At 63.0% G+C, this 12,155-nt stretch overlaps 1 protein-coding gene across 1 annotated transcript in view; it reads left to right on the top strand.

The window, feature by feature from the left end:
* The window catches only part of LARP1 (La ribonucleoprotein 1, translational regulator), a gene marked incomplete at both ends in the record, with an annotated part of 34,692 nt that overhangs the window by 20,804 nt on the left and 1,733 nt on the right, over positions 1 to 12,155 (top strand). Inside the window, 13 exons of the mRNA XM_084243694.1 lie at positions 223 to 288; positions 858 to 1,032; positions 1,636 to 1,764; positions 2,150 to 2,312; positions 2,870 to 3,014; positions 4,981 to 5,155; positions 5,237 to 5,406; positions 6,872 to 7,264; positions 7,726 to 7,849; positions 7,935 to 8,140; positions 8,444 to 8,550; positions 9,211 to 9,362; positions 10,853 to 10,997. Coding sequence (XP_084099820.1) covers positions 223 to 288; positions 858 to 1,032; positions 1,636 to 1,764; positions 2,150 to 2,312; positions 2,870 to 3,014; positions 4,981 to 5,155; positions 5,237 to 5,406; positions 6,872 to 7,264; positions 7,726 to 7,849; positions 7,935 to 8,140; positions 8,444 to 8,550; positions 9,211 to 9,362; positions 10,853 to 10,997 — 2,150 coding nt within the window. The remainder of the gene's footprint in view (positions 1 to 222; positions 289 to 857; positions 1,033 to 1,635; positions 1,765 to 2,149; positions 2,313 to 2,869; positions 3,015 to 4,980; positions 5,156 to 5,236; positions 5,407 to 6,871; positions 7,265 to 7,725; positions 7,850 to 7,934; positions 8,141 to 8,443; positions 8,551 to 9,210; positions 9,363 to 10,852; positions 10,998 to 12,155) is intronic.

Below are 12,155 nucleotides of genomic sequence, written 5' to 3'. Positions count from 1 at the left end.
AGGAGTAGGGGTTGGCAACCCAAGGGGACTTCCTGGAGGTGATGGCCTTTTTCCTGTTCCAGTGAGTGGCACTCAGGATCTGGTCCCTTGGGAGCAGCAGCATGGATTGTCCTTGTGGTCAGAGGCTTTGGCCTCTGCTCTCCGGGTAGAGCTGTGTCCTGGGCAGGGGGCTGCGCAGCAGGGCAAGGGTCTCCCCAGGGCCTCACAGAACGTGCCTTGCAGGTTGGGGACTTTGGAGATGCAATCAACTGGCCCACACCTGGAGAGATAGCCCACAAGAGTGTGCAGGTGAGTTGGGGGGGGCGGGTGCATGGTCAGCCGTGCGGCAGCATCGGCACAATTCGGGGGGACCCTGCTACCGCGGCTTCCTTCCCTCTGGCCTCACCACGACTCCAGGCTCACTCCTCTGCTGGACGAGGCCTGCACAGACCCCCAGTGGCCGTGCGGCCTGGGAAGTCAGGCTTGTGGTACTGCTGTCACGACCTTGCGGGCCTGGGCCATCAGCGTGCTCGGCGGCCGCCTCCCGCTCTCGAGGGCACATCCTCGGGAGGCACCTGTGGTGTGGCTCTCCTGAGCTCCCGAGGAGGGGGCGTCCCGGTCAGCCTTCCCCCGCAAGGCCTTTGTCTGGGCCGATGGCCTAGGGCCCTTGCTGGCTGTGGCCCCTGGCCCAAGTTCACAGCCAGGTTGGTGCGGACAGCCCAGGGGCCAGCATCTCCCCCTTGGCGGACCCCATGGCCGCAGCGGGCCCGTCACTCCTCCCCGCGGGGCCTCCCTTCCCAGCGGGCTCTTCGCCGGGCCAGCCGCTCTGTCCCGGCTCCCAGCGGCAGGGACTCCCCTTCTTGCCCTTCCCGCTGCAGCCCCAGCCCCATAAGCCTCAGCCGGCCCGGAAACTGCCCCCCAAAAAGGACATGAAGGAGCAGGAGAAAGGAGAAGGGGGCGAGAGCAAGGAGAGCCCGAAAGCCAAGTCGGACGAGTCTGGGGAGGAGAAGAACGGGGACGAGGACTGCCAGCGCGGGGGGCAGAAGAAGAAAGGTGGGTGTCTCGGGCCCAGGGCCGTCAGACCCCCGGCTGAGTCACCGGAGGCCCCAGGGAGGCCCAGCGACCCGGGCCACGCGCTTTCATTTCCTGCTGTCATGGAGAAGCATTTGGGGAGCCTCCAGGCCCCAGCCCCGGGGTGGGGTGTGCACACGTGTTCAGAGACGGGCGGCGGGGGTGCGGGCCCGGCCACTTGTAGGCCCGAGTCTAGCCGCCTCGCGGCCGAAGTCCCGCTGCTGCGGCGTGTGCTGGCCGGGCCGGCAGTGCCAGCTCCTAGCACCTCTGTCTCCCTGTGGCGGGAGGCCCTGCCCTGCAGGGAGAGGGGAGGGCGGCCCCTGCCTTTTGGAGACGCCTCCTGGAGCTGGCCGCTTGGCTTGGCACACGTCTGCAGGCAGCGGGGCGTGCAGGCTTCCCGTGGTCGCCGCATCTGGCCCAAGGGTGCTGCTCTGACCAGGCGAGGGCCTGCACGGCGCACCCACGGCCTGCTTGTTTGAGACACGATGGAGGGGCCCCATGTCGCCACATTGAGAGCCGCAGCCAGGGCAGGGGCGGCTGGGAGAGCTCCCCTTGCGGCCCTCACGAGCCCCTGCTGTCCTTCAGGGAACAAACACAAGTGGGTTCCGCTGCAAATTGACATGAAGCCCGAAGTGCCCAGAGAGAAGCTGGCCTCGCGCCCTGCTCGCCCGCCGGAGCCTCGCCACGCCCCCGCCAGCCGCGGGGAGATGAAAGGTCTGCGGGGTCCGCTGGAGGGACTGGGTGTGGGGGCCCCCTCGGGCCTGACCCGCTGCCCTCTCCCTGCAGGGGCTGAGCCTGCCGCCTATGTGCCCGTGCCCGTGGCCCCCCCCACCCCAGCCTGGCAACCAGAGACCAAAGCGGAGCCCGCCTGGCCCGACCAGGATGAGACGTCGAGTGTGAAGAGTGATGGGGCTGGTGGGGCGCGGGCTTCCTTCCGTGGCCGTGGACGGGGGCGCGGTCGCGGCCGGGGACGCGGCCGGGGTGGCGCTCGAAGTACGTGAGGCCCCTTTGGGCTCCGGGATGTCCGAGGGTGCGCGGCAGGGGCGGCGGGCGGGGCTCTCCTCGCCCTCACGGCCCTGTTCCCCCCCCCCCCCCCCAGCGCACTTTGACTACCAGTTCGGCTACCGCAAGTTCGACGGTGCAGAGGGTCCTCGCACCCCCAAATACATGAACAACATCACCTACTACTTCGACAACGTCAGCAGCACGGAGCTCTACAGCGTGGACCAGGAGCTGCTCAAGGACTACATCAAGCGCCAGATGTGAGTGGGGCGCCCCCGGCTGCGTGCGGAGGGGCTCGGCTCTTCCTTTCGGCACACTTTCCATCACGCGCCTGCCGAGGCGGCACCGCAGTTGCCCGGAGGTCAGACAGCACCACTGACAGAGGCGGGCGGTGTCTGCGCTCGCCTGTCGCCCGCAGGCGTCCGCCCAGCCCCTCCCGCCGGGGCCAGCGGTGCCCTGAGTCTGCCCGTCGGGTGGTGGCGGCTCACGGCCTGGGACCATGCTCTCCTGGAACTTGGCTCCTGGCCGCTTGAGACACAGCCCTCGGCGGGGCGGGGGAGGCGGGAGACCTCTCAGATGTGCCTTCTGTCAGCCCGGGGTGCGCAGGGAGAAGGGACTGGCCCTCTGGGTCTGGGTGTTTATGGAGCAAGAGGAGGTGGCGGCTCAGGAGGGTTGGCCCCAAGGCGGGTCGTGAGCAGAGCAGTTCTTTCTTTCGCCTTGAAGACTGTGTGCCCAGCAGGACTGGGACGTCGGGCTCCCTGGGACACTGTGTGGCCAAATGGGGAGCGCATGTGTAACTGTCTCTGCTCCCCGCCAGTGAGTACTACTTCAGTGTGGACAACCTGGAGCGAGACTTCTTCCTGCGACGGAAGATGGACACTGATGGCTTCCTCCCCATCACGCTCATCGCGTCCTTCCACCGAGTGCAGGCCCTGACCACTGACATCTCGCTCATCTTTGCAGTATGTCTCCCCGCCCGGGGCTGGGTGCCGGGGAAGGGCAGGTCCTTGCTTACGGAGCTGCCGTTCAGGCCAGGGCAGAACTCCCTGGAAGACGCCCCCCCTTGCCCCCCAGCTTCCTCCTCCTCCTCCTCTTCTCTCTCGCCTTTTGAAATATTTCAGGCTTTTATAAGAATAGAAAGGTCCGATGAACCCACCGCCGGCCTGGCGGTTGCCACCAACTCGGCCGGCCTTCCTCTGTCTCTCTTCCCGCCTGTCTCCGCTCCCAAAAGATTTGGGAGGCGCCCTCAGGCCATCTGACAGACAGTGCAGCAGTGTTTCCGTTCCTCTCCCTGACAGACAGGACTTAACAGTTTCTTAATGTCATCAAATATTTAGTCGGTTGCGCATTCACCTCAGGAATTTGAGGACGCAGAGCCCCGAGACCACGTAGCGTTCAGTGCGTCTCCCCCCTGCTGTCTCTCCTGGCAGTCGTTACTTGAAAACACCAGGTAGTGTGTTCGGTAGGATTTCCTACAAGACACGGTGGTGTTGCGTCACCTGCACTTCCATAGTCCTGACCGTTCATAAGGCAGTGATTGGATTCAGAGGTTTCCCTTCCTCGTCAAGAACCTTTACGGGTAGGGTAGGCTGTGGGCGGACGCATGTCTCTGCCACGGCCCGGTGTCCAGTGGCTGCAGTGGCTGCTGTAGGCTGCCTGGTGTTCATTAGGGACTGGAGAGTGGTGGCGTGCGCCGGGTCCTGCCCTCGGTCCTCGCGACAGCCAGGATGCTTCCTGAGGGGCAGCTTTGCCTCGGCAGCTACCCGTTACCAGGAGGTTTGGGGCGGGCGGGCAGGTAAGGGCAGTCTCTGCCCTCGTGCACGAGTTTTCAGAGCTGAGTTGACCCCTAAAAGCGTTCAAAGGTCACCAATGAGTTTTGGGTTTTTGTTTTGTTTTGTTTTTTTTAAGTATCATTTGGTGCCTTCACAGACTTCACAACTCACACCCATTGCAGTTAACACACTGAGCCATGCCCATCTGGAATTGGCCATTTTGTCGAGGACTTCTAACCCCTGTTTCAAACAGATGGTATTTATGGCATTCAGATTCCACATAGCCACTTTACAGGGGGTGCTTGTTACTACCTGGCTGATCATTGTTTCTAGAAGTTCCTTCTCATTAATAAAACACATTATGACCCTATAGTGATATTTTCTGTTCAAGTTCAGGACTATGGGGTCTTCACTTAATAACTAAGGATCTTCTGTACCTAACTCTCCTTTTCTGCCAAAAATTGTGATCTGTATTGACGTCAACGTAATTATACATTTTCCGACTCCACGGCTGACAGGCGTGGTTCTGACAGTGCTTCCACGAGCACGCGGAAAGTATTTATGATTCCGAAGTCACGGGGCATTCATGGAGGTCTGGCTTAAAATGCCCTCCCCTCTCAGTGTCTCCCTTTCTTCCCCCGAAGACACCATTTGTGAATCAGTCCCCCCATTACGAGTCAGTCGGTGCCACTGTGCTTGGCAGCCTGCCCCTTAGAAGGCGCTGCCATCACGGTTTCTGCCTTTGGCTTCTGCTCCACTGTGTGGAACACTGCAGGGGAGACGCAGTGGCCACTTTTCGTTCCTTCTCGCCTTTCTGCAAGTGTCTTAGCGGCGGTCTCTGCCAGTGTGGACTGGCCGCACGCCGGCCGAGGGCCATCAGCCTGCCAGCAGGTGTCCCCACCCCGTCAGCCATAAGAGACTTGTCTTCTTTCCACCTGTCCCCATTGCAGTTTACCTGGGGTCCTGAGGTGGTCTGTGATACTTGGGTTTCCCTTACACACTCAAATGCCAGTGAACGCTCAAGCTGCGGCCCTGCGGCTGGGGCATCCCTCTCGTCTGGGGGCGCTGTTCTTGGGTCCGGGCGGGCGGCACTGGGTCTGCTGACGGTGGGGGTTCAGGCTCACACGCCACCCCACATGCCTCCCCCACCACTCAGGCCCTGAAGGACAGCAAGGTGGTGGAGATGGTTGATGAGAAGGTCCGCCGGAGGGAGGAGCCTGAGAAATGGCCTCTTCCTGGCCCCCCAATAGTGGACTATTCCCAGACCGACTTCTCCCAGCTTCTCAACTGCCCAGAGTTTGTGCCCCGCCAGCACTACCAGAAGGAAACAGGTGGGTCTCTGGCATTCGTGATCCTGCTGGCGCTGGCTGGGAAGCGCCTAGAGGGTGACATCTCGCCTTCCCACCCTTCAGAGTCCGCGCCGGGCTCGCCCCGTGCAGTCACCCCCATGCCAACCAAGACAGAGGAGGTCAGTAACCTGAAGACGCTGCCCAAGGGCTTGTCTGCCAGCCTGCCCGACCTGGACTCGGAGAACTGGATCGAAGTGAAGAAGAGGCCTCGGCCCTCCCCGGCACGACCCAAGGTGGGTGGGCCCCGGGGCCTGGACTAGGGGCAGGCCCAGTAGCATGCCGGCTGTGTGGCTCAGGGTCATCCTGCTGCTGAGGTCACCGGAGGTGCAGGAGAGCCAGTGAGCCTGTTCCGTCCTTGGGAACCACCCTCGGGCCCAGCAGCCACTGGTTCCTAGCTGCCTTCTTGGAGGGGCTGCAGACTGGCTGCGATGTCCCAGCCTTCTCCGTGCTGGGCTGTTCTTTTTGCCCTGTCTGAACCCCTGGGGCTACATTGTAAGTGCCTTTCCCTTGAATTTCCCCGTATTGCCCTGGGCGAGCCCAAGGCTCTCAGAAGAGGGAGCAGGCGTGTGGTCATCTCCAGGCATGGGCCTCTCCCTCTTCAGAGGAAGAGTCAGACTGTCCGTGACATAGCAGGCAGTCCTGGGTCTGACCTGGAACACCGTGCAAAGCGAGCTCGTGATCAGGTGTCTACTGGCCCCTCTCCAGCCCCTCTGGGAGAGACCTGTGGTCTGCAGCTTGTGAGCAGGCTCAGATGACCTCGGGCCCTGGGGTTTGTGGAATTGCAGGCTCTCTTCCCCACCCTTCCTGCGGGGGCTCCCCGCTCCAAAATTTCCCTCCCTCTGGCCACAGTCCTTGAAAAAGCTGGTCAGGCTGGAGTTGTGGGGAGACGTGTTAAGTGGAGCGCATGCCGTGTAGGCCCCAGACTTCAGGGGCTGGAAAGGCAGGGCCAGGCTTCACGACCCTGCACCACTGGCCCCTCGTGCTCGTAATGAATGTAGGTTTAGGTGTGTGGGCAGCTCTTTGTCCAGCAGAGGATTGTTGAGATTTTTCCCCTCCCATCACAGATAAATTCAGCCTGTCCACACTAATGTCCTTTTCTTTTTGCTTTCTTTTTGCTGATAGCATCGTTTTCGCTTGCTGGGGTACATGCTGCTATTTGCGCACCTCTAACCATCACCACCTCCAGGCAACCCTCCATTCCCCATGCTTCTGCCCCACTGGTTAGTGGGTCGACTTTTTCCCCACTAAACTGAGCTCCTTAAGGTCAGGGACCCTGTCTTGTTCCTTAGTCTGCTGCTAGACCCTTCACACCCTAGTCAGCGGGTGCTTGCTCTTCATCAGACAGCAGAGCAGCTGCCATCACCAGGCCCCAGGCCGGGTCCTGAGGACGTGCTGGAAAGCGGGCAGCGGTGGTCCTTGTCTCGTGAAGCCCCAGCTGCTGGGGCATGGTTGGGTAGGCGAGAAAGGATGGCCGCCCAGGGGCCGAGCGGGCACCCACAGCCAGTGCTATATGAAGGGCAGAAGGCGGAGGCCTTGGTGTGAGCTGTGAGTGGGGGTGCCTGGAGTCCCCGGCGAGGTGCCCTGGGTCATGACTCCCACTCCAGGTCTGACACTGGGCCTCGCTGGCGCTCGCAGGGCCTCAGGGACAGCTACGTGGACCCCAGGTCATCCCTCCGCCCTGGCCTGTCTCCATTCTAGAAGTCCGAGGAGCCCAGGCTGCTCCACCCCACCTCCCTGCCTCCGCAGCCGCCCTCTCAGCCGCCACCATCCAGGGAGCAGGAGGAGCAGGAGGAGCTGGATTTCCTGTTTGACGAGGAGATGGAGCAGATGGACGGACGGAAGAACACCTTCACCGCCTGGTCCGACGAGGACTCTGACTATGAGATCGATGACCGGGACGTGAACAAGATCCTCATCGTCACCCAGACGCCACCATACATGCGCCGGCACCCGGGAGGGGACCGCACAGGAAACCACACCTCTCGAGCCAAGATGAGCGCCGAGCTGGCCAAGGTCATTAACGATGGGCTCTTCTACTACGAGCAGGACCTGTGGACTGAGAAGTTCGAGCCCGAGTATTCCCAGATCAAGGTGAGGCGCGGCAGAGGGTGGCGAGCGGGGCCGGTGACGGCAGGCAGAGGGGGCTGCTGAGCCGCCGGGACTGAGCCTGGAGCCTCGCGTGCGGATAGGAGTGGTGTTGACACGATGCGGGCCTCCGGGGGCGCGAGTGCGCGGGGAGCTGTGCCGTGTGCAGGGGGCTGGTGGCGCCGGGGTGAAGATTAGACGGCCCTCGAGGAGCCAGGCCGCAGACAACGGTGGCGATAAGGGCAAGGCCGCATGTGGAGATGTGCAGGAGGCCTGCAGTGAGCTCTTGGGTGCTGCAGAGCGGGTCGGGCACGAGCTCGCTCCCCTGGGCTGCGCGCTCTGCCCAGTCACTGGGTGTGGCTGAGGGCAGAGCGCCGGGCCCGCCCTCCCACTGCCTGCACAGCTCCATCCCCAAGCAGGCTGGGGCGGTCCTGCCGACTCCTCGTCCCGCCCTCCGTCCTCTGCAGCAAGAAGTCGAGAACTTCAAGAAAGTCAACATGATCAGCCGGGAGCAGTTCGACACACTAACCCCTGAGCCCCCTGTGGACCCCAACCAGGAGGTGCCCCCTGGGCCACCTCGCTTCCAGCAAGGTGAAGGGGCTGACACGTGGGACCTGCCAGGGGGTGCTGGGGCCTGCAGGGGGCTGCCCGGTTGCTGACCACCTGGCCTCTGCAGTTCCCACAGACGCCCTGGCCAACAAATTGTTTGGTGCCCCAGAGCCCTCCACCATCGCCCGCTCTCTCCCCACCACTGTCCCAGAGTCGCCAAACTACCGCAATGCCCGCACCCCTCGCACCCCCCGGACACCACAGCTCAAAGACTCAAGCCAGACCTCACGGTTTTACCCCGTGGTGAAGGAGGGACGGACACTGGACGCCAAGGTGAGTCGCTCCTGCGGCACCAAGCGTGCGTGCAGGCTAGGCTGGAGGTGGACGGGCGGCGTGCAGCTGTGCCAAGGCCTTGAGGGGCGTAGGGTCCTGGGTGGGTCGGGCTGTCCTGCACCCGGCGTGCGTGCAGTGAGGTGGGCCTGCCGGGGCTTGGTTCGCGGCTGCGCGCACGTGTGAGCAGCCAGGAATGACTTCGCAGACCCGGTCGTGCACACGAGGGGGCACTAGTCCTGTAGGGCTTGGCTGCCAGGCCTGTACAAGTGCGATAAAGAACAAATCCTGGACTGACCCTTGCAGATGCCTCGGAAAAGAAAGACAAGACACAGTTCCAACCCCCCCCTGGAGAGCCATGTGGGCTGGGTGATGGACTCCCGCGAGCACAGGCCCCGGACGGCCTCCATCAGGTGCCGGCCACAGCGGGTGCTGGGGCGTGCGGGCCCACAGGAGGGTTGAGGAGGGGGATCTCCTGGGTCGTTAAAGGAAAGGGACGCACGTGTGAACGCCAGGAGTGAGGGGGGTCCAGAAACCCCAGGCCCAGGGAGAGGGCGGCTTCTCTCGGTGGTGTGGCTGGCTGTGCCCGCCTCAGACAGCCTGGCCAGAGTGAGGTTCCAGGCCCCAACCCATCTATTGCCCCAGCTTCTGACAGGGGGGCCCAAATTCCTTTTCATTTATCTCTGTCAAATGGCCCCAGATCCTCTGATTAGGCAAGGTAGGGAGCCTCTGACTTAAGCCCTCCACTCTCTGCAGAAGTCACAGGCAGAAGGGGCGTGCTTTGAGGGAAAATAGAGGTGGATTAAGCCCTAATAGCTCATCAAGGGAAGCTCACTCGCTAACTCAGGGGATTGTAGGGGTTCTACGCCCGGGGCTGGGTCTCCTGCAACTCCAGAGCCTCTGAGCCTTGGCTCCTCGGTGAGATGCTGCAAAGGTTGGCACAGGAGTGGCGGGCAGCGGGAAGCTCACACGTCGGTGCCCACAAGCGCCTGGGTTCCGGCTGGCACGGGGCTGCTCACACCACACACACTGCTCTGGGAAGCCCGGTGACGGCATCTCCCCTGGTCTCGCAGCTCCAGCCCCTCGGAGGGGACACCAGCGGTTGGCAGCTATGGCTGTACCCCCCAGTCCCTGCCCAAGTTCCAGCACCCCTCCCACGAGCTGCTCAAGGAAAATGGCTTCACGCAGCACGTCTACCATAAGTACCGTCGGCGCTGCCTTAACGGTGAGGAGCGGCGGGCGGGCCAGGGCCTGTGGGGTGCAGGAGGCTCGGAGACTGCTTCTTGAACATTCCTTTTCCTCCGTCGATAAAAGTGTTGTCCTATTCTTGCAAGGCAGCTGGCTCAGCCATTGGCCTGTGTGGTCTCTGTCACTACTGGGTGCTCCTGTCACTACTGGGTTCTCCCAGACTGGGGCTTGCTCGGCCTGCAGCCTGGTGTTGTGCAGCCCTGGAGCGCAGAAGTCTTCGTGTTCTTAAGGAGCCATGGGGGGCTGGGGGAGAGGAGTGTGGCCTGCAGAGCTGAGGCGCTCCACGCCGCCCTTTGCAGACCCTCCTCCAGAAGGTGGGCGTGGACGGACCCTTCTCAGGTGGCTCTCACGGGTTTCCTTTTTATCACAAAATACGGGACCTTTTAGCTGTGGGCTTTTCCAGCAGCGAGTCATGGCCGCTCTGGTGTAGCGGCAGCATGATCGCAGCCAGTGACTCCGCGTGGGCCCGGAGAGGGCACAGAGGTGCTCGGTGTGTTCTCCGCGGGCCATGTGTCCGCCCCCAGAGTCCCCCGTGCAGGTGTTTATTACTGAAAAAGGCCCTGCGCCCCTTCCAGCCCCACCCCCGCCTCTTCCCCCTGGGCCTTAGCTGGACCTTGGGCCCAGGCAGCCGCTCCTCCCTCGCTCACCGTGGGCGTGACTGTTGGCTCTCGGCCTCCTCCCTCTTGGTGCCGAGCAGCCTCCCACCGTGGCAAGCTGTGCCCCTCTCTGCGGGGTGGAGGGGCCGGTGGCGGGAGTGCCGGCCCGGCTCTGGGAGTAGGGTGCCCCAGCGCTCGCGCGTGATGTGCGGTGGGCGACCTCCTTGGGGTCTCGATTTGCATTCCCGGTTTCTGCTGGTCTGAGCCGCCTCTCGTGACCGTGACTGTGAGCCGGCCACGTGCCGTCTTCGAAGAGCCTGTTTCTCTGGTTTCGGCCCTTCGCCTGTTTGTTTGCCCGGGCTCGCCTGTGCTGTCGCGCGCTCCGCGTCCTCACGACACGGGCCCCTCGCCTCCCGCGCACACGCACTGTTTACAGACGTGCCTGTGCTGGGGGTTGTCTTGTCTCCTGCTCGCAAGGCCCTTGGACACACCAAAGCTTTTCGCTTCCAGTGGCGTCCGCTGTGTCTCGCCGCTGCGCTGCCTGGTGGTGTGTGGGGCCGCGGTGTTCCTGGTGTGGTTCCTGAGGGGCGGCGGGTCGCGAGCGGGAGGACACTGACGCGCTGCACCCGCGGGTTGTGCTTCTTGCTCTGACTGCCCTCGGGTGCCCCGTGCGGGGTAACGGGGTGGCCCGCGTCCTTGGCTGACGCACCGGCTCCTGGGCAGCACAGGCCCTCGGTGCATGCGCTCGGGAAACGCCCCTGGGAGAGAGCAGGGTCCTCGGTGCCGGAGCCGGGCACGGGATCCCGTTGGGCCCCAGATCCCGTTGTCCCCAAAGAATGGGCCCTGAGGGGTGTCTCTCTCCTCCCCACAGAGCGGAAACGCTTGGGCATTGGCCAGTCTCAGGAGATGAACACTCTCTTCCGCTTCTGGTCCTTCTTCCTCCGAGATCACTTCAACAAGAAGATGTACGAGGAGTTCAAGCAGCTGGCCCTGGAGGACGCCAAAGAAGGCTACCGGTGAGGGCCCTGGCGCTGCCGGCCTGCGCCCTCCGCCCGCGCGTCTGCTTCCGTCTGCCGAAGAGCCGTGTTGTGCTTGCAGTGGTGTGTTCACGCGTCTCCAAGCCCAGAGAGGCCAGGGCTGTGCGGCCGAGAAGTCCCCTCACGCCATGGGGTCCTTCCCATGGTGCTGGGGCCGCTAGACTCTGTGGGTCTTCTCTAGAAGCCCGTTGCACGCGTGAGCCGGCGCACCTGTGTCACTTCCACACCCGCTGGCTACCCAGAGGCGGCTGCCTCTGCTCGCCGTGAGCAGCCCCACGCGAGGTCTCGGTTGCCCCCACCCACTTGCTCTGAAAATACCGCGCACGACCGGTAGCGTTCTTGCGTCTGTTCCGCTTCCTTGCCGCGGCCGCCCGCCTCCTGTGTGACTGATGGGGTTAAACCACCACAGCCCTAGCGAAGCGGGGAGGCAGAGCGTTCTCGGCTGTGTGGTTCCGGTTGCCCGTGGGGGCTGCGGTCTGCTCTGCCGCCCCTTGCTTCACTGCTCAGTGCTGTCGACCCATGGGTGGCTGACGCCCCCGTGTGGGGGCGCCGTCACGTACTCCGCCGTCCTCCGTGAGAGGCGCTGCGTTGCTTTCAGGAACTTGCTAGAGAAAATTTTAGAGTCCCCCAGGTCAGACGTGCCCGTGCGCGGTGGGGAGGGGCGGGGACGTGCAAGAAGCTGGGAGGGCGTCCAGGCTCGGGACGAGCCGAGAACTCCAGGCACCCTGGAGAGGCTGTTGCGCCTCCTTTATGACCAAGAAGCATCTTCCACGTTTAGATATTTGTCTTCCTATAGAAGTTACTTTGCTTTTCGTTGTAAGTGGAGAAAATACAGAAAGTTACCCTTCTGTATTACCTCCCAATCTGAAGGGCTGCCGGTGAGCGCGCCCGTGTGGGCAGAGGCTGGTGTCTGCTGGGACGGCCTGTGCCGGTGCCCGCAGCCTGCTGTCGCCATGCGCGTCTGCCGTGGCTTTGCTTGACCGCTTTTCTCAGACCTTCACATTTTCTTACTAACGCTCCTCTGCCGTTTGGCTCTTCTGTAAAACCCTGGTCTGCGTCAGGGTGGTGCCCTTGGCCTGTGCTTCTGGAAGGGAGACTCCAAGGCCAAGGCACGAGCAGACCTGCTGGCGGGTGTCT

Source organism: Talpa europaea (assembly GCF_964194135.1).
Source record: "Talpa europaea genome assembly, chromosome: 9".
Taxonomy (NCBI): Eukaryota; Metazoa; Chordata; class Mammalia; order Eulipotyphla; family Talpidae; genus Talpa; species Talpa europaea.
The sequence above is the reverse complement of the archived record's forward strand: the minus strand, read 5'-3'. Positions and strand labels throughout refer to the sequence as shown.